At 29.6% G+C, this 22955-nt stretch overlaps 1 protein-coding gene and 1 long non-coding RNA gene across 2 annotated transcripts in view; both read left to right on the top strand.

Moving 5' to 3' along the window:
- LOC129963860 (uncharacterized) overlaps positions 1-11310 on the top strand; it is a 67418-nt gene extending 56108 nt beyond the window's left edge. Inside the window, exon 5 of the long non-coding RNA XR_008784036.1 lies at positions 11233-11310. This is a non-coding gene — a long non-coding RNA (uncharacterized LOC129963860). The remainder of the gene's footprint in view (positions 1-11232) is intronic.
- An 85-nt stretch (positions 11311-11395) lies between these two features.
- Positions 11396-22955, top strand: part of LOC129963859 (uncharacterized) — a 30709-nt gene continuing 19149 nt past the window's right edge. Inside the window, exons 1-3 of the mRNA XM_056078437.1 lie at positions 11396-11450; positions 12672-12856; positions 14251-14438. Of these exons, the coding sequence (XP_055934412.1) occupies positions 14275-14438 (164 nt within the window). The 5' untranslated portion in view covers positions 11396-11450; positions 12672-12856; positions 14251-14274. The remainder of the gene's footprint in view (positions 11451-12671; positions 12857-14250; positions 14439-22955) is intronic.

The raw sequence follows: 22955 nt of genomic DNA, 5'->3' as shown, positions 1-22955 counted from the left end.
TTTTTTATTTTGCTAATAATTTTATAACTCTTAACAGAAATATGTGATTCTAAGGGAAAACTAAGGTTTATAGGGAAAATAAAAAAATAAATGGACTAAAATTTCTGAAATAATTAATTTAAAATAAGAATGTTTTGAAAATAAAGATATAAATCCAAGCTAGATATCATTAAAATATTGTAAAAAGTAAATAAACTATGCATAATCTGTGATTGAATGCATATTTCATATAAATACTAAAAATTAAAAAAAAAATGCTGTATAGAATAATAATAGATCATATTAATTTCGTTAAAATTAATTTTTAAGAAATTCAAGGTTTGAGAATCATGTTTACTTTTAATGTTATAACTCTATTCTAATTAACTAACTATTTTAATGTTATACTATAAGTTAAAATTACTTTCTCTTTAGTCTGAAAAATGATTTAAGCCAGATTATATTATAGCCATCCATTTTTTCCTTATAAATTTTGGCCATGTTGATTTCGAAGTAGAATATTCTCTCTGCAACCCGGATCTCAATCCATTCAATATTCTGGATCCCTCATACGTACTTCACTTTAATGTGATGTTTTTACTGAGGATAATCCATAAAATACAAGGTATCAATTGTTCATAGCCCAATGAAAATTGTTTTTCCCCATTGGAAGACAGACACTTAGGAATTCTTGAATTAAAGGAATAAAAAGACATGGGCCTTTCTCGGAATATAAATTCTTATTCAGTCATCAGTATTGTTTCACTATAGGAAAGAGAATGCTATAAAATATGACTTAATCTTTATGAAAAATGTATTGTTCAAATATCTCAATTGTTTATTAAATAATGTTATTGTTATTATTTATATTTGATCAATAAATGCTAATAAATGTTTTAATGCTAATTAAGCATTAAATGTTAATTAAACAATAAAAGTTTTATTTAATTAAATGTCAGTTAAACATGAAAAGTTATATTTTATTAAATGTTAATTAATCATTAAATGCGTTATTTTATCAAATGTTAATTAATCATTAAATGCGTTACTTTATCAAATGTTAATTAATTGTTAAATGCTTTATTTTATTTCCCCTTATTTTATTGATCATACTAATAATATTCTTCAATTTCTCAAATCAGTCAAGTTTGAAATCTAAAGTGTAATTAGCTATGTTAATAATACATTTTTCTTATCTTTCTTTTTTCACCGGTAGCTCGGAAAAATATTGAATAAATACTGGATTATTTCCATTACACTAAAAGTCTCTGAAAGCGTATTTCTGTGTCTTCATTTAGGATTTTGATTATCGTATGTGACATCATTTACTTATCATTAGAAATCTTGTCAGTTCGAGTCACAATATTTGATATCAAACGATTTTAGCATAAATCTGCCGAAGTACTTGTTGGAAAAATGTAAAACAGAAATTATCTTAGCTTGTCTAACAGTTTATTAATTTACCAACAGATCTGAGATAACGTTAGAATCGCAATTTTCACACTTTGTTTTGCTTGCTTCTGCAATTAATCAAGTGCAAACATGCACTTTATTTTTACCTCGTTTTCCTACTGTCAAGAGAGTTCTTTCTCTGCGTAATTCTTCGGCTTAATTAAATGGCGAGATTCGTAGATTTTTCAATGTCTACGAATCTATTTATTGATGTCGCTTCTCGTTCTTTTCACTTGCTAGGCTTTCATCGATGTTTTAAAGGGCGAGTGACTAATCACTTCCGAATTAAAAACTAAGAGATGTCAACAACAAGGACAATCAATTACTATCAACTAATCTGGTTGTTGTGGCTTTTAAAGACTTTTGAACTTGAAAAAATTGTTTAAAATGAATAGAAAATTTCTTCCTTTAGAAGCCACACCAATTTTAATATGAAAACAAATCAGAGGGAAAGTTTTCTTTCATTTATTTAAGAGGAAACCATCATAGTAAAAGAAGAAATATTAAATAACTGCAAAATTCAAAATTATTTTTGCAGATTCTTTTTTTCCATTGTAAAAAAAATAATTGTATGTCTCTACATTTCATTTCCGAAATCTGAATCCTAAATCATGTCCTAACTCCTAATTCTATTTTGAATCATTAAAAAAGGGAAAACAATAAAAATTTATCATGTTTAGAAATTGCAGCTAAGACAAAAAATATTTTTCAGGGTGATTGGGATAATTATACAAAAATTATCCCAATTATCTATTAGTAAAACTACATTAAAATAATGTTTATTTTTAAATTTATTTATAAATGCTAACATTAAATTCAGGTTGATAAATAAAATATTATTTCAGTGAACCATTGATAAATTAACTTTTTATCTTAAAATTATCTTATATTGTTATATATTATTATTTTAATCAGGAAAAAAGTTATTTCTCTATATGAGAGAATAACATATTATCAATTAATTTAGAAATTTAAAGACAACTTGTCTAATTTGATAATCTGGCATAACGTTTAACATTTGTTAATGACTAAAAATTAAATTATCATTAACAATGTCCAATTACACTTCTTATTTGAGTTGAATAACAGTTTCAGTCTTATTCGATGAAATTTCAGATCTGACATGCAATTACCAATTTTAATCATGCATTTTCCTGATTAGTATGATTCAATTTAATGCTTACATCCCGAAGTTAGGAAGAATATTAAATTAGGATCGAATTATTCTCCAGTGAATTATAAGTTCTTTGACAGATTAATTCCAAGCCTTAATCTATTAATCTGATTATTATAAGTGATGTAACTTAATTATTATTAATACTCTTGTTCGAAAATCGTTTTTCTCAAAAGCTGATTTTAGCTGAAATCAACCAAATAATTAATTGATGAATAAAAAGAAATACCATGATATACTAATAAAGTATAATTAATATCCTCACAGATCGAAAATTAAACTACTAACATAATTCTTTTGTTTGGTTTCTTTCAGCAATTTATCATGCTCGAACATGTTCATTTTATTTTTACTTCTCTTTTTTTGCAGTCAAAGAACTTCTTCCTTTAGTTAATTATTGAGTCTATTTAAATGATGAGATTTGTAGATTTTTCAATGTCTCTCGATATTTGTTTATGTCGCTTCATTCTTTTCATTTGCCAAAGTTTCAACAAAGCTATGAAAGACAATCGAATAATTACTTCCTAAATAAAAACTCTGAGACACCGTCTCCTAGAACAAACAATTGCCATCATTTAATTAGTCAAGTTTTCATAGTTTGTGAAGACTTTTAAATTGGAAATTCTATTTGAATAGTTCCGAAACCGTCTTATATTGTTTTGAATATAAAATCAAACAAAAAAGATCTACAGGATTTTTTTAATTATTTATTTCAATAGGACTGCTTATTCAAGAAGATAAAAATTTCTAGTTTAAATGCTTTTATAAACTTTAAATATTCATCCATGCATTGTCTAAATGTTAACTAAAAGCAACAAAAAATCAATAAAATAATTTATTTGATAATAGATGATTTATAATATAATTAGCAGTTTTGAAAAATTGAGACGTTTGGCATTCCCCATATTATTTTGCAGACAAAGCCACTTTTCAAAGTGTTGAGAGTTGGAAGCTTAATGAATAAAAATAACGAAGTGTAATAAAAAAAAGAGAACTTACATGAGAAATTCAAAATCACTAAGAATTGCTTAATAGTTTATATAACATATTTTATAAATCTATTATTAATTCTTTGCTTTAACTTATCATTGAAGAAATATTGTCTTATGTTATAAGACTATTTTTCTTAAGGAAAAAAAAAATAGTTTTACTGTAAAACATATTTGAAAATTTTAATATTTTCAGAACGAATTGTTAAAATAACTTTATGAAATATTAAACTTTAATTTATGCCCTATTTATTTTAAAAAATTAAACTCTGAAGAACTCTTCTTTGCATATTTATCAAGTTACTGTTGCATTTTTCTAGTATACTAAAATTCACTCTTTCCTCATATTTGTATTATGACGATATGACATTTCCATATATAATATATTTTTAAAATCAATACCTTCAGTAAAAAAATACTTATAAAAAATATAAAAATACTCGAATTATTATAAAATACTCAAAATGTAGATGCATACTGTCGTATTTTTTTAAAAAAAAATATGCATAATATATCAACATTTTTTATATTAAAATTTACAGTAAATTATCGAAATTTAAAGTTCCTGTATATATTAAGATTAGTCACGTTTGTTATTTATTTAGTTTTTTTAAAATTCTGTTTGTGGTTTGATATCTTATACTAATACCTTATTTTCTATATTTAAGTTACATTCATTCCAGTATGAATGATTCTCCAAACTTTGTTATCGATTTTTTGAATTAAAGATTAAATACTTCCGATTTTCTAAAAAGTTAAGATATTATTTTTAGAGTAATTTTTTTTCATACCAAAAATTATAATTAAAAAGTGAATTACTCATTTTACAATTTATTTATTATTTTAACCAAACAAGAATAGTTTAAATATATGGAATAAAAATGTGGTGTACTTTAATTTCATTTAGGATAAACATTACCCTTTTTATTAGTTTTATGACTTAAGATATTATTGTTGCTTGTGCTGCCATAAAATGAGAAACTAAGTTATTGCATAGATTTTCCAGTTACTTCATGAAATAAAAATTCATATCTTATCAGTATCTAAGACATTTGTTATTTAATTAAAGTATTGATAAAATTTATAAAAACAATAGGTTTCAGGCTTAAACGAAAACACATGCAATCTCATAACAGAAAAACTTGATGTTAAAAATTATTAAATTATTTGAATTTATTGGACGCTTATTATATAAACTTCGACCTTTAAGTGTTCTTTGCTTAACTTCTTTAATAAATCAATTCTGTAAGTAGCTGAACCATTTTAGAGAAAATTGCTCGTAAATCTCATTTCCTTGGACTATTGTAAATCTTTAGCCAGCTATTACCGAATTTCTTAGAGAATATCAGACATTTTATTTTCATTTCTCCAACGCTCGCAATAGTATGTTCGGTTATAGGTCTTTATTGTGATTTTTGACTGGAATAGGTGGATGAAAAATTGTTGAACATTCTCAACCTACGCCATGGTCTTAGGTATAGACATTTTCCTCAGATCATTTTTTATATCTTCTTTTTTATTGGAGGATGTGGCGGAAAATGGTCTTCTGAAAGGGTCTACGATGTAACTTTTATGAGGGAAAATGTTTCAGCTTCCACTTTTTGATAAGTAGAAAGAGCTCCAATGTACTACGTTATGCACTTCTTTGCAAAATTTTGGAGCTCTATTCTAGAGTATAACTGTCATTTTTAAAATGTAGCGTTTCATGATGATATATGCCTCTGCCGATTCTACATACTTGTAGAGCAAATTCTAGAAATGAACAGAAATTGTGCATATGAAATAAATAACAGTTTAAATCATTGTCAAAGTAGTATATGAGCATTCAAATTCATTTTTTCATTTTCTAATATTTTATTTGGTTTTGTAAATGATGTTCTTGTAAACTGACATTCACCTAATGGTTGCTACTCAATAATGTGAGATAAAATAACAATTCATAATAAATAATAGTTATTTCGAAAGTAAAGGAATTTGCTGAAATAAACAAGAAATCACCTTTATTATCCTTTTTAAGGGATAAATGTTAATGATTTTAACCAAACGTTTGTTCCTTAATTGTTTACTTGCTAAATGAAAATGCCTCAGCATTTGTTAAAAAAACAAACTATTATTACTAATGATTGAATTTTTTTTCAATCTTTTACCTGTACCGATATTTTATTTAAAACCCATTTATTGCAGAAAATTTCAGTAAAATATTTAATCGAAATAGTATTTTATAATTTACCAATTTTATAAATTACCAAGCTAAACGGAATTTGTAAGATAAGTTATTAGTAACAGCAACGTGTTTTAGAGTTAAATAAGCAGTGTGAATGCTTATCTCTGGATTTTCTATAATTTGTAATATATGCATTTCAATCTAGCAATTTCTATCATTATATTTTAAGAGAATATGAAAGGAATCCTGCTATTTGTGCTTTAAACATATATTTTCTGAAATATTGTGCTTAATTTATCGAAAATGTATGTCATTCATGAAAATGTCCGTAAATTTCAGACTTATTATCAGCATTATATATGCTGTGAGTAAAAAAAAAAAAAAAAAAAAAAAAAAAAAAAAAAAAAAAAAAAAAAAATCCTGCGTCCTGGTCTAGAAGTAGCGCGTCTTGAGTCCCGGGTTCGAGTCCTGTTTTGGGCATGGTTGTTCTTTTCCTTTTGTTCTATCTATGAGGTGTGTGAACCCCCCCCCCCCGTAAAAAGGGTTGTGAAGCGAGTGTGTGAGTGTCATCGTCATATGAGCTAGAAGACTTTTGCCCTCGGGGTTTCAGAGGCCTTTACCCACAAAAGCTACTATACTAATTCGGCTTAATCGCTGACTTCGTCAGCGGGCTCGTCTATGACAAGTGCCATAAGTAACAAAAACCATGAATAAATTCTACTACCTACATTCATCTGATAAAAATATTTTAAGACAGAAAGTGCCATATTTTTATACACCATCTCTGTATCATTGAATCCGATAAAAATGTTTTTAAATTTCTATTGAATAGTCCTCCATATGGTTGTTCAAAGTAGGGCATCAATGTCTCCAGTGGAAAATTCCTTGTATGCAGTATTCATTTGAAATCCAAGAGTTGAATTTCGATATTTATTCTAATGAAATCGCCTACACTTTTCCGGATAAAACTGCATAATACACAATTGACACTCCCCAGCTTCTAAGAGTGCCATTATTTTAAAAATAATTAAATGAAATCCTTGAAATACTCGCATTTATATATTAGTTAAAAGGATTTTTCTTCATTCTTTTAATAAATTGAGTTATCATTTACATTTTAAAATTTAATTGCAAAATATACAATAAGGTTCTAATCATTAAAGTATGCTATTAAGTATTAACTATTAAAGTATTAACTATTTCATAAATACATAAAAATAAATTGCTTTCTTTTAGAAAATTCACCATTTAGTGTTCTGCAATAAATTATTGCAATTTTTAAATTATCTGATTTTCTAAACATGGAACAGAATTTTACGCTCTAGATTTATGATTTTTTTAATAAACTAAACATTAACAGTCTTTCATGACAATTATGATAAAGTTAATTGTCATGAGAATGATATAAGTGTATTATGACATTGGGGTTACTATAATATGAAAGTCAGCACTTTTTAATTTAAAAGCTGCTGTGATCATTTTGTCTCTAAAATGTCACATAATTATATTGTTGAAATTAAATTCCCAAACTACTTAATCAAGTGCATTGCAATTGATATCAAAATGTAATGCATAGATGCTTAAATGAATGATTGCTTCTGCTACTTTAACATACTCTTTGAAAGCTTTTCAAATAATGCATGCTCACTTCGGAAAATCAATTCATAACGCTGCGATACCAGTGGGGATTAACCTCGATTACAATTTAAGTTTACGTGAGTCAAAATCCGCCGCTATCATAAAAGAAAGCAAAAACTGGTTGATTATGTAATGCAGTCTTATTAATATATTTATCCTTGTTCGTTAACAGCAAAAACAGATTTTTTCGCAGTTTCAAGTAAATACTTTTGGAAAATTTGCCATTAAAAAGGTTGCTGCCATCTCAATTCAAAAATGCTTTTTTAATGTTTCTTAGGAAAAAGAACAAATAAAAACATGAATTGTTGCCAAAACGTGAGAAAAAGCCAAAATCAGCTATCTGAAAGCTAATTAAACGGGGTCACGATTTCAATTCTTTCAACATGTTAAATAGGGTTTTAGCTTACATTTTCTAATATCTAAAAGTCAGTTATTGCTCATTAAACTTTAGAAAACGTGGGATCCGGTGCAGGCGCATATAAGTTCGAAGACTTGACACCACCAATGATTCACAATATGCATCGACCTGATAAACTTTCAATTTGTTAGGACCATATGTCGATCCGCAATTGGTCCGCAAATGTTTTATTAGGATTGTGCGATGTCATCTAATTCATTTAATAATAGCTCAAAAAGATAAGTTCTCATCCAAGTGGGGGGCCGCGGTGGCCTGGTTGTAAAGTCTCGGCTTCGGAACCTGAGGGTTTCAGGTTCGTGACCCGATTCCACCGAAGAACCGTCGTGTAAGGGGGTCTGTTGCACGTTAAATCCGTCATGACCAAACGTCCTCCCGCTGGTGTGGAGAGGGGGGTGCCAGTTCAGATGTCGTCCTCGTCATCTGACCGCGGTTACAAATTACGAGGTCCGTCCCAAAATAGCCCTAGTGTTGCTTCAAACGGGTCGTTAATATAATCAAACCAAACCAAACTCATCCAAGTGGGTGTATAATGTATAACCGTAAATAGTACAAAATTATTGGATTACTAATAGAGATATTTTAAAAGTTTTCAGAAATCTTTTCTTTCTAGAAAATATCATGTTTTAATGATTATTTAATTTATCACAGACATGTGCTGGAAACTACATTTTTTTTTTTCAGGTTTAGTTAGAATTAACTTAATCTTTTCATTTGAGCAAAAATCGGCACCACAGAAAACCTTTCTTTTCATGCTTTAACTCTTTCATTTCTAAGGTCATTCCAGCTTAAGAATTTCAGATAGAGGAATGACTGATTTCAAAGCTAAAAAAAATCCTTACCCTCTTCCTCTCTCAGAAATTACAATTACAAACCATGTTCTTAAAGGTTTGATATTTAAAAGAATACGCCACTTAGTTTATGGTTATTAACCAATTGCATGCACGGACAGAGCCCCTCTTTGTAACTGGACGAGCGTCTTTAAAAAACAGATCACTCGTCTCGGGTATTCAATCGATCGTACTTAACAAAAGATGTAACGAATTCACAATGATATTGAGGCACATCTGTCGCGTACCATAGTTTCATTGAACTGGCGACTGGGGCCTTTAAGTACTCGCAATATTGTTGATGATGATGTCGTGTCCGCGTTACCACTGAAAGGGGGTGCATTAGCATCTGAGGGTAAAGACCCCTGAGCACCCGAGGGCAGAAGTCTGACTTTTAGCTCATATGAAGATGAAACTCACACATTCGCTTGCACAACCCCTTTTTTACAGGGGGACACATTCACGCACATCACAGATAGAACACAGATGAAGAACAACCATGCCCGGACCGAGATTCGAGCCCGGGACGCTCAGATCACGGGGAAGATGCGCTACCCCATACAAAGACGCCGGCACTGGTAATGTTAAAGTGACGTAAAAATGGGGTCTTTATCAATGAAGGTATCAAAGAGAAACAAAATTTTAATAAAACTTTAACTATAAATCTAATCAAGGTTCTTTAATGAATACTTAAGAAATAACCGTAAACCAAAAGTTTTAGCTGTAGGTCCATCAATCCTCTCTGCAGTGATGCTTTGAATAATATTTGCAATATATATTTCTCATCGCATTATTTACAACTAGCATCAAGCTTATAAGTATTAAAGTGTTATAAAAATAAATTAATAAATTGCCGCTTTTAAATTTTAATTTTAGTAAGTGGATTATGTTGTAAAAAAACTGGGTCTAAATGAGCCCCCAGAGAGTAATAGTGTAATCTCCTTCACTCTTTCATGTTAACAAATGCATTCTGCTGTGACACATAAAGCTACTAAATCTCCTTTGAGGTATTTAATAAGCTTGATGTTACTATTATTATTCTCCCCTCTAAGCTTTCCACTTTAATGGATTAGTTAATCGGATTAATCGGATGGAATTCTTAAAGAGCTTTTAAGAGCTTTGGAAAACAGGAGGAAGTAAGGAAAAGGATACATAATTAATGAAACTCATTCTTCTTGAAAAGTGGTTTAAATATCTATTCTCGCACTTATCATTATTAATTGTTCAGAAGTTGGAAACATTTGGCATTCATTAAAAATTATGAAGACATTAATTCTTGGTATTAAGAATTAAAAATGATTTGGTGTTAAAAGAAATTAATTAATCTCTTTTCGGTCTTGAAATGATTAGTAAGTTCGATATTGGATGACTGTACACAAACATGCAATTGCTTTTGAGAGTAAAGTAGTATTAGTGGTTTATATGTAAAATTAATAAAAATGAATTTAGATTATCTTAATTAATTCTTATATTCCCAAGGGCTTACCTCACAGATGGGGATGAGATGCTTCCATATGGTTGTAGATCTTACCCGCCTTTTTGGTTACAAAAAGTTTACACCCCCCCCCCCTCTCCTGATGATGGGGCGTGTCTTCTACAGTAGGCGTTGTATAGTGGTCAGTAATTGTACCACCCTCCTCCCTTAGGACTCAGTCATGATTCCAACTTATGTTATTGGCGTATTCCGAACATTCAAAATTTACGAGTGCATTTGGGAGGGTCAGTGTAGCCCGTATCATCAACTAGTTCTTATAACAGTAATATCAGCAAAAAAAAAATGTCGTACAAAAAAAATAGAGATTAAAAATCTTGAAAGTTATCTTAAATTAATTTTTAAAAGAACTGTTAGAAAAAATGATTATTTATTAATAATTATTTAATTATTAATTTTCGCAGAATTATTTAATTATTATTCTCCTATACGAAATCCGCTAATTGGATATACATATTTGTTTTAATATTATAAAGGATTTAAGTGGACAAATTTCTTGAAAAGTGATTCTGGAAAAACATTTACTCAAATTATAATTTCCATTTAAGCCCAGCATTATTTTTACTACTAAATTAGTTTTGAAATGTGAAATTTAGTCTAAATGTGAAAAAGAAAGTGTTGAAGAAGTATTGATTTACATTCTTGAAAATAAATGTGAATGCATCCTTATAAAGATAATATTTGTTCATTTCTTTTAGGGAGAAAAATATGAAAAAAAAAAAAAAAAAAAAAACTTTTATCTCCAAGAGTTGTTCTATAATAATTATTCACAATTTTTTTTTTTTTTTTTGCATATTTGATATGAATTTTTGCTAATTTCATAATTGTTTTCAGCACGTTTTAACAGTTATTGTTTTTCAATCATCGTCACACAAGAAAAAAAAACATATTTATTCTAATAAATGCTTCCTACAAAATGTATGAGATTTTTTTTTATATCAATACATTTTATCCGAAATAAAATAGTCTTAAAATTGTAAAAGACCTGTCTTTAAAACTTCTTCATCTTTGAGGAATGTCGCGGACTCTGTAAGTAACCTAAATATATGGATATTATATGTTTAATTGAATTAATTCTAAATGTAGATATTATGTGCAGGTTTACGAGCACGGCTTCTTTCCTGGGCCTTAATTACTTGTGCATCGAGTTAGAAGGGGATGTGCATTACAATGTGCTGTGGTCAGCGATCGCTGAGGTACTAGGATGGGTGGTTGCAGCAATCCTCCTCAAATGCACGGCGCCACGGCGATGTTCCAATTGTGTCATCTGCGCCGTGGGAGGAGTGCTTTGCATAAGTCTAGCCATCGGAAGAAGAGGTAAGAATCCTTTATGCTTCAAATTAAAATTAAATAGTAATAAGTGGTGCATTAGACATTTTTCCTGCTAAATTTTGTTATGATTTTTGGTACTTAAGAGTTAAATATGACAGACAGGTACGATAATACCATGACTGATTTTATCATATTTAAGACTTCGATTTTCTTACTGTTTCTAATATACCACTTAAGTAGAGGCATCTGTAACTTTATCTATGCTAAAAAGTCCTAAACGCGCATCTAACAAAACTACAATGGCAATCCGAGTAGCATGCAGGTCACTGCTAAAATTTTCTCCCTTTCTTTTAATGCGAATGATTAAATACCCTAGGTGCGTGACTTCTTCATTAGATACGGTGCATTAGTACAAAGAGTTTTTAAAAGGATTTTCAAATGATGTCCAAGCATACATTTTCAAATAGTCATCAAGGAAATAAGTTGAAGAAGATAAGTTGCCATTGTGGTTTTTGAGAGAAATTGGATTTTTTTTTTTTTTGTTGTTAAAAAGAGGAAATCGGACGTTCCAGCATTCTGAAGCACGTGAATTCAAACTATATTAAGAATGAAAATTCACGTAATTTTTACATATTAACTTTGTTAGTATTGTTTTATGGTTAATCATGATTTTAGAGCTAAAGATTTTCAGATCTCTGACCTGTTCTCATGAAAACACATATATTCACACAGGGATGATGCATGTTAAATCCATTCAGGAGAAAATATAATTTTGTTGTCAAGACGCTGATATTAGGATAAATAGGTTGTGGCTCATGATTTGTTCCGTCATCTGTGCATTATCGTCCGATATAATTTAAAAGAAATTTTGAAAAAGTAAATAAAGAGAGAAAACTATAGAGTTTAGGGCATAAATATTGAATGATAACCCGAACTAGAAGATTCTATTTTGCCGATCCCAGATTCTATTTTGCCGTATGGATTAGTCTTTAAAATTTAAAGAAGAAAAATTTTTTTTGTTTGTTTTTTTAAATTCTCAATGGATTATCTGTTTAAAAAGGTTAATTGTCTACTTGTGCAAACTCTTAACTTTATTATTCATTTCTACCATTTTCAATATGTTAATTGATTAAGAGAGAGTTAGTATTATCTAATTTGTTATGAAAACTCTTTTGAGATTTTAAAATTATCCAATCATGTCTGTTTACTGAGCACCCAAGCAGAAATTGTATCAAAATTTTTCTTCTATCTTTTTCTGTTTTGTAGGTAAATCTTCATCAGCTTCCCTTACGCTGTACGTATCGACAAAGCTGACCGTGTCCATCTCGTACTTTGTATTCCCACTCTGGACAGCGGAGATCCTACCGCCAGGTCCCAGGGAGACAGCGCTAGTTCTCGCGGAGATACTCAACCTTGCTTGCCCCGTCTTCCTACCGCTGCTCATCTATCAGGTAGATTCTTGAAATTTTTTTGAAGTTACCGTTTACAAAATTAAATTATTTCTTCTTTTCGGATGAAACAACTTTTATGTATAGTTAGGAAAATTTAAGAACTTTAGTGACATGTTTTGAGACATGACATTCCAGACACAAATGAGAATAGATAGATTAAGAAGTCATTAAAATTTCTCTAGCATGTTCTGTTAAAGAATTAATCAGTATTTAACAGCTAAGACAAATAAGACAGCGTTATTTGATATATTACATTAACTAGACCGAGCGACAGCATCTTTTTTTTTATAATATTAATATTAACTAAATTGGTCTGTTTTAGTTTTTATCGCATTTGAGCATAAGCGTTCACGTAGATGAAAAAAGTTTATATTTCTAACAGGATAGTAGGCTTTTATATAAACGAAAAATACTAAAGAAATTGTCTTACATAACAAGTTTAAAAATAACTTTTTTGTTCATCGTAAAGCTATGAAGCAAAAAAGATATAGAAACGCAGATATAAAACGTTTATGCAAAAACGAAGAATACTAACGAAATTGTCTTACATAAAAAGTTTAAAAATAACTTTTTTATTCATCATAAAGCTATGAAGCAAAAAAAAGATATAGAAATGAAGATATAAAACTTTTATACAAACGAAGAATACTAACGAAATTGTCTTACATAAAAAGTTTAAAAATAACTTTTTTGTTCATCGTAAAGCTATGAAGCAAAAAAAAGGTTAAGACTAACCTAAAATGGTTAATTATTTCTTATCGAATATCCTTTAATAAATAAAATACTAGAATTAAGAATTAAGGCTAATAGTAGAATTTACGAAACAACCCTATTAGAAAATTCTAAAGACACATATTAAGAAGATATAACATTTTAAACATATAAAATACTAATAAATCTAAAACACAAATCAAACTATCGAAATAAAAACCATTATATGAGTAAGAGTGCGAATTCCAGGGCATCAAACAATAGTAATAAAGATGAATCCTGCCTGAAGACTATAAAAGCCCTTAGGCAAGGTGATCAGAGATTTTTTTCTTTTGGGAGGCCTCATTTTCATCTAAAAATTAACTCCTCCTAACCCAAAATTCCTTCAAAAAGAGCAAGAATTGATATACAAAATGCAAATATGAAATAAAGTTACAATTTAAAAAAATTTCAAGTAGCAAATCTAAATCAACAAGAATTATGATACAAGCTTATAAATATAATAAAATACAATGAATTAAAAACTCAAATAGCGAATTTAAAACTTTCATCAAAAGAAAACAATAGGTTTGAAAATATTTCCTCAAAAATAATTAACATGAATACATATTAATGTTAAGTTTTTTTTTTTTTTTTTTTTTTTTAACCAAAATTCAATAAAATGAATCCTTATTCCGTTGCAGGGACGCACACAACACCTGTTGCCAATGACACTTCTAGGGCTTCTCCATGTGGCCGGAGGACTAATGTCCTTGTGCTTACCAGAGACCCGCCTTATCAGCTTCCTCAACACACCGGCAGTTGTGCCAGTTGCCCAGTGTGATGGTCACTGGACTGCTCACAATTGTGCTCACTGCCACAATTCACCCAAGTAAGTGATCCGAAAAATTACTAGTTAAAATTTAAAAGACTTTCTTAGGACTGTCACGGATAATCTGAAGCAGAACAATATTCAGTGAAGTTTTCATTCCCAATTTGTTATAATAAGATAATAATAATATAACATATTTTCTTCTAGAATATTCAGTGCTTCTTCCATTAAGCCACACCAATGAGCTTCAAATTTCTTAGATTCCTATCTTCCTTAAACCTATACGATACCTTAACTCTGTACCTTCTACAAAAGTTTATCTTATTAGACATTTGTATTCACAATTTATAGGTGATAGTAGTAAAGAATATAAAGAAAAAAGATGTAACTAAATTTAAAATATGTATAATATTTTATTTACTTATTTATAACATTTCATTTAGTGATTGGAAAAATGATTGTCATTTTCCCTCAAACAATCAAAATGTATTTTTACAGGTGTTGTTATCTATTGGCGCATTTCGTATCATACATTAAATTTATTCCAATATTATATTTTTGCTGCCAGATATCTAAGAAAAAAACTTTCACATAAATATTTTGTTCTAAACAGCATCAATAATCTTCTTAAATTCTTTATCAATATTTCATTTTCTGTGTTATAGTATGATTTCTCTTTTTCCTGGAATCACTGTTTATGGTATTGAATAGATTCTGTTTTTCTCCTTTCAATGCACTTCAGAACTCAGTTTGAAGACCATTGAGCAAGAATATTAAAAGTCAGTTAAAACACAGTTTTTTTCCCCTTAGCCTTTTATAAAATTAAAGACAATCTTGAAAATTTTTTCTAAATGTTACTTTTTAAACGTTTTACCAGGTATATTGTAACTCAATTAAAAAGATTCATTCCAATTCACAAAGAATTTCAGAACAAATAAACTTCATGTACAGTTTAAAGAATTCATCAGTTAGCTTAATGTTTAATCACAATTTCGAAGAATTTAAGTAATTATTATATATTATACCTTATTGGCAGATAAATATATGGAATACGGAACACATGGAATACTAGCAAGGAACATCGGTTTTTTTTCTCCCTTAAAATGGCGACGTTTTATAATTTCAGAAATCGAAATCTTATTGGATAATAGAAATATTCTATAAGCGGCTGGATACCAAATGTTTCAGAAGTGCAGCAAACAGCTAAAAATAATTTATAGAGTGACTATAATTGTATCACTTTCTGTTAGATTAATGGTGACATTTGAATACATGTATCTAATAAAGAATATGCTTTGTCAATGATTTTACTACCTGAAAATCTGCCTGAGGATATTAATATTTTTATTCTAAAATCGATAGGAGGCAAAAATGTTTTAATATGATTTTTCAAGTTTAACCGAATAAAAACACGGGAAAGAAATAACACAAACGGTTCAAAACGTAAAATTCAGAAATTTATTAGTATCCAAACATTCATTTTGGAATATATTTAATTTAAAAAAACATTCATTTATACGTATTATTGACAGCATTTATTTTCAATTTGTCATACAAGCTAAACGTCATATAATCATTATATAATAAAGAAATAATGATTGCCTCTCTTTCTGTACTATAGCACTTTAACAATATATTTTACTGGTCTCGCTATATTAATCGACCGCAATATCTAAGATTGCGTCTGAAGTGTGTGTCGTACCGCAAAGCCGACAGGAAATTGTGCAAAGTCTGGAATCTGAAATGGCAATTTCAGATACGCGATTCAGACTTGGCCAGAGCGACAATAATAGATCAAAGGACAATTAATATTTCAAATTACTCAGCATGCCTTAAATAGTTTAGAGAAGTGATGCACTTATATGTTTTAAATCTGTTTTCTCTAAATGATTGATTATAATATACCCCAAATTAATCGCAAGAATAATTACGTGACGCACTCTTTATACGTGAATATTCTTACAATTTGAGATGCATGAGTATTTTGCCAATGAAACACGTTAATTATAAAATGACTCTCATATAATTATGTAATTGATAGTGCAGTTATCTTAAGGTTATACGATTACATTAAGGTTTTAATTAAATACAACTAAAGCTAACATTTTACACGTATTTCGCTTAGAGAGTTCTTAATCATATTTTACAGTATCTACTGTTCTGAAAAGTAGCAGTAGATAGTGTCCAAAAGTAGATACCAATGAAGTAAACCATTATCTTTCAATACTAAGGAATAGCACTTCATTTGAAATATATAAATTGCAGAGAACAAAAATATGCATCAAAGGATTTTGCGAAACAAATTCTGAGCAGAATTGTTTAAATTATTTTAAGTGTATGCTTAAATTTGATAAAAAAAAAAAAGTATTTATATTCCTATTAGACATGTTTCGCATGTTTATTCACATATTTATCTCTCAATATTTATGTTTATAATCTCTCAATATTTAATTTTATAAACCAAGAATTATTATAGACTACATTTAAATCGCATTATTTAGAATACATCGAATTTTTAAAAGTAAATAAATAAATCTTAAATCTTTTCAAAAATATTTTCATCAAAGAAAATCTTTGTGTCCCTGATTAATGAGATCCAGCTGACGATTCAAGAAGATAATATTTTGAAATAAATATTATATTCATAATATTTTACTTATGTATATTTACGAATCCTCGATGCGAAATGCAGATAATTGAAAATTTCTGTAATAATATTTATCTTGCAAGAATGATATGAATTCCAAACTTGTTTTGAAGTATAAAATAAATTAATATGGAGATCTTTGCTTCTAATATTCCTCCAAAATAACAATTTCCTAAAGAAACTCCTTTCTATTCTAGAACAAAAGAAAGGGCATTTCAAAACCGCAAGTGTTTTTCGCAGCTGAATAGAATGCTTTTAAAAGAAATTTCGAAGTATTATTTTTAAATTGGACTTATTTTTATAGTCTTGAAAGAATTTAGTAATATCAGGGAATAAAAGAAGGATAATGTAAACTAAATATTTCAAAAGTGGAGACGATTCTTTCTGTAAATATTTTGAAAACTATGAAATAAAGACCAAAGTTAGGTCATTACGCCAAGTTAATGAATTTCTATTTGATGATAAGGAATTATTTGTATTTCCAAATTGATGCTATCTTTCTTCTTCCATATTTATAACAGCATCAAAGCAACATATTGTGGATAAATATCCAAATATGTTTATTTGTTGCGACATTCTTTCAAATTTAGGAACATCAAAATATTAGTGATGTTTGAACTTGTGTATTTCCACTGTTTTATCCAATGCGATGAATCCTGTCAACGCCTTTCAAAACTTTAGAATTTTAGGAAATATTATAAGCTGATTGATACAAAGTTAAATGTAATATATATATTTACTATCGCATTTTACAGAATCCTTTGAATAGAAAGGATTAAAAGTTTAAAATGTCAAACGACATTTATTTCTATGAATTCTGAAAGGCACCAAAAGCCCGGTCAACAAAACTATGACTGGCGTCCGAGAAGCTTGAATATCCCCATCAAAGTTCCGCTGATTAATTGGTTCCCCTGATGCTTGTTTTATTCATTAGAAATCCTCCCTAGAATTGAGTAATTGAGTGAGTCTCTAGGAACCCGGGTTGTCTGGAAACGATTGTCTGAACTTATATTTGTATAATAACCAGCAGCTAAGCGGGACTGTCTTTTATATAACTTTACCTAAGATTTTGCCTTTGTGTGTAGGGGGAAGGGTCTTATTTTTAAAAAAATAACTTGGCCGTTCCATTATTCTAAGATAGCTGAATTCAAAAGACTTTAGGAATAAGAGAGCTTATATATATATATATATATATTTCTCAGCATAGTTGGTTCCATTGGAGGTTCCAGAGCTTGGCGACTTTGGCGCCAAAATAGATTATACCTGAAACATCGAGAATTTTCCGAGCCGTCCAGTAGGAACTGAGTTATGACTCGAACATTCCTCATTGGTTGAGAGGAACCAGATCGGAGAGTAGTCGGAAGCGACAGAGAAGAGTAGTCGGAATCGACGCTGAAGAACTGGTCTTCCAGGGATTAGCGGAACAGCGACGGAGTCAAGCTAGTGCTGAACTAAGCTGTGCGCTACTGTCTGCAGTAGAGTCTTGTTGTATGCTGCTGTGTGTGCTGTTGTATGCTACACGTCTCGGCTGAAGATAATCGTCTTCTGTGCTGTATATAGTTGTCGTCCTTGTGCTGTCCTGTGTGTCTTCGTGTAAATAAACGTTGTTGTTTTATTTTCTACTGCCGCCTGCTGATTGAGCGTTCTCCACACCATTTAACTCCCATTATTCAAACGAACCCCGGAAATTTCGTAAATATATATATATATATATATATATATATATATATATATATATATATATATATATATATATATATATATATATATATATATATATATATATATATAATTCAAATATTCTGGGCTTCTGCAAGTTTTTAAAATGGTTATTATAATAAATATTGTAAAAAATTATCGGGGTCATATTTTTTCCATCTATTAAAGAATTTATCATAATTTTCAGACATAAAACTAATTTTCAACAAGGTATAAAAATAAATTTAATTATTTTTTGTATTTTCCAAAGAATTATGCCCATTATTATAAATATATGAATTTAGGAAATTTTCATTTGAAGAATGCAGTCAAATAGGCATTCTAATGCACTCAGAATTCCAGATTTTTCAGAAATGCATTTACTGACTGAAACAAAATAAAATATTATTGTTTGTCATTTAAATCCTTTTCAAAGCAAAACTAAAACTGAATTATGTGATTAATAGGAGAATAAAATGATTTTAATTGAATAATCATTTGAGATATTGGATAAATTATAAAGAAATATATTGTAGTGCACATAAGACACCAAACAGCCGGCGACTTGGCCTAGGGGTAGTGCGTCTTCCCCGTGATCTGGACGTCCCGGTTCGAGTCCTCGTTCTTGCCTAGTTGTTCTCTACAATATGTTCTGTCTGTGAGGTGCATGAACGAGTCCTCCTGTAAAAACGGATTGTGCAACCGAATGTATGTGTCATCTTCATATAAGCTAGAAGTCAAGCTTCTGCCCTCGGGTGCTCAGAGGCCTTTACCCCAGAAGCTACTGCACTCTCGGCTTAAATCGTTGATAATTCGTCAGAGGGCTTGTGAAGTGCCATAAGTAACAAAAGCAGAATGGTTATGTTTTTTTTTTTACTCGTATTTACGAAAAAACATGTCTGGTTCCAGCATTTTTTTTAATTGAAGTTTAACACTTTCACTTAATTGAAAGCTCAAAATCTTATGGGCGCTGACAGAAAAATTAAGATTTTTAGTATAATGAATCGAAGAATGTAAGACTTTTAAAATTATGAATTATAAGAATATTAAAATTAAAAACTTAAATTAATTATGTTGAAGATGCTGTTAAAAAGCTGAGTTGCACAATATACTGAATTGTAATCCGGCTGAACCAGGTGGTCAACAAAAGCGGACTGGTAAATTAATAAGGAATGATAGCGTGTTTCCTTTTAATTTACATTTACAACTACCTGATAACTAGCACTGTTTGAGATCAAAAATGTTTCCCATTTCTTCAATTCCTTTTCAACATATTTTCAGTTTCTTCTCTTAAAACTCTTTTTGGTAAATTAAGCATTTCAAAACTTGCTTCTTAATACACGTTTCAAAGGTTCAAATGATTCTAGAAACAGAAATAATTGAACTACATGCTATGTAATACTCTATTTTACGTTTCCATATAGCAAATTCAACATATACTTTTCTTTGATTTACATACTTAGAGTGTTTTCAGTTTCATGCGTTAAATTGAAAATATAACTATCAGCACTCATATTCCATTGCTCAAGATTCAAGTACAAAGATTATATTTCAGGCTGAATTTGTCTTTGAACTTGAATTAGAATATAAAGCTGCCTTTCAACTCCAATTTTAGTATACGATTTAAATTCTAAGTTTAATATACGACTTAAGATTAATGCAGTTTCGTTTGCTTTCGTTTTGCATTCCTTTGAGCTTTTAGTTGCGCTTGGCTTATCACTCTTGGGTAATTTCTTTTTAGTTTTTATCTGATTTCTTTTTATCATATGTCCGATTCGCTCTGTTTTGTTCTTCATTCGCCCAGCTTTGACTATAGTAGTATCTTCTGCCCTGTCTTGATCCTTCTGGACAACTACCCTCTGTCTTTGTTCTGCACCCTTTCCAATACCTATTCGATTTTGTTCATGTTGCGTGTTTAATAAAAAATAAAGCTAAGAGTAATCTAGCATGGCTTCCTCATTTATCTGTCTTTGTACAGAGCAAATCATCTTTCATTTCCTTTTGTGCATATATTAACTGTATTTTCCCCGTATTATTTAGACTTTATTTCTGTGTGTGTGTGTCGACATATATTTGCATATATAATTTTATACTTTTTGTATATGTATTTTAAATATTTCCTTTTTATTTGATCAGGCTTCTCCAATTGTATTATATCATTCACTGTGTGTTTCCGTTAGTATGTGAGCAATTTTGTTTTATTTTTTATATTTGTGTATTTTCTTGTTACACCTATTTTTCTGTGCATTTGTGCCTGCGTTGTTTATATTTGAAATTTCTTCCACTATCAATTGTACTGGCTTACATTTGTAAACCTCGTGGTATGCCTGTTGGCACAAAAGGGGTTTATGCATCGAGAAAGAAAAAAAAATGTTTTCACAGCTTAATATCAGAAAAGCAAGTTTCTTTGGAAGTATGATTCATAATTAAATTTTCCGTTATATGTAGAAGAGAGGAAAGAAATGACAAGATATTAATAACATAATAGTGATAGAAGCAATAAGCAAATATTTTTTTTTTCTTTAAACTGAATCTGTATGAGACAGATATGATTATGAAGAATGGGTTGAGTACAGATTTCATTTAGGAAAAACTTACAGTGAAATGAAGTTTTATGTTGAATTTGGTCAATCGTATATTTACACATATATTGCTTCTATAACATACAGTGGCGGAAAAAAATCCCAACACCAATAAAGACTTGTGTTAGATAAACAAAATTTGGTAGGCGTGTTTATACATCTGAAAGATGACATCGATTCAAATTTCGCCCTTCGTGGATAAGTGCGGCGTTAGTAACGCCACTCAGAACTTGCAATTCAACCTATAATGTTTCCATTCATGAGCAGCATTCAAGGGGGAATTTTATAACAGGATAACGTTCGCCCTCATAATGTTATTGTAAAGCAACGTGCTCTACAGTATTGACATGTTATCTTGGCTTGCGAGATCACCAGATCTGTCTTGAGCATGTATGGGATATCTTTGGACGACAACTCAAGCATCTTCCACAACCAGCAATGACCGTCGCAGTATTGACAAAACAAGTACAACAAAAATGAAACTCCATACCACAAAGTGGCATTCGAGACCTGTATGATACAATGCAGAGAAGTTTGCAGGCTTGAATTCAAAACTCTGGGAGTTACATCGGTTGTTAATGTAACGGCATTTCATATTTGAAATGCATTTTCTTGAGCTTAAACTAACCTGTGATCTAGAAAATGTAATCAATTAAACATGCGAACTAAACAAATGCATTGTTCAAATTTCACTACTCTACAATGATTTTTTCTTGGTTTTCGGAAATTTTTTTCCTCCAGTGTATATGCTAGAAAACTTATCTTAGACTAACAGAAGTTTAATATTGACATTTAAATTATTTATATCAAAAAGATAAAAATATTCATGATATATTATTGCATACCTTGCCGGCAGTAAAGATAATTACAGCCGTCGAGGCAATAATTTGTCTTTAAAAAAATGCCTTTTTCTTCCCTTACGAAACATTCTTCCTTGATATCCATTCGAAACTTTTGCTCTCACGCTTTGCTTGATAGTATATTCCGATAAGAAGGTGTTTCTGTATTGAAAATCGTGCTTATTCATGTAACGAAATGGTAAAGTGCGTATAAATAGTAATAATAAATTTTAAAATTCATTATATATATATATATACAAGGTGTGTCTCAGAAATCCTGACCGTGGCTTTTATTCGTTAAATATTGTTCATAGACAAATACTGTAAATTACAAACAATACTGTAAGGTACAAAATGTTATGAAATCGATTAAAATTTTCAGAGAATTAAACTTTAGAAAATAAAAAAATTAAATATTTATACGGCCCCCTAACACAAAAGAAAAACAATGAATAAAATTTGCCTCATAGACTAATAAGGTCGTTTGGAAAATTTCAGCAATTTATCATCAAAAAATCTCAAAGATATGAAACTACATAAATGCTGACTTAAAAACATGTTTCGGTGCTTGGATATAAGTTCGCAAAGAGGAGAAGTCATGTAGGATGTTCGTATTTTAGGGGTCGCACACAAATTAATAAAGAAAGTAATGATTCAATAAATAAATAATAATTTTGCTATTTATTTGTTCAAAAGTATTGAAAATTTGTAGAGATAATAACTTAAAGAAAAGATTACATAACTTGTTCAAAATGTTTTCCATCCATGCCAATACAGAGCTGCTTTCTTCTGAGGACACTTCAGTACACTG

Source organism: Argiope bruennichi, chromosome 3, assembly GCF_947563725.1.
Source record: "Argiope bruennichi chromosome 3, qqArgBrue1.1, whole genome shotgun sequence".
Classification (NCBI taxonomy): Eukaryota; Metazoa; Arthropoda; class Arachnida; order Araneae; family Araneidae; genus Argiope; species Argiope bruennichi.
Note: the sequence above shows the minus strand (reverse complement) of the source record. Positions and strands in the feature narration are given on the sequence as shown.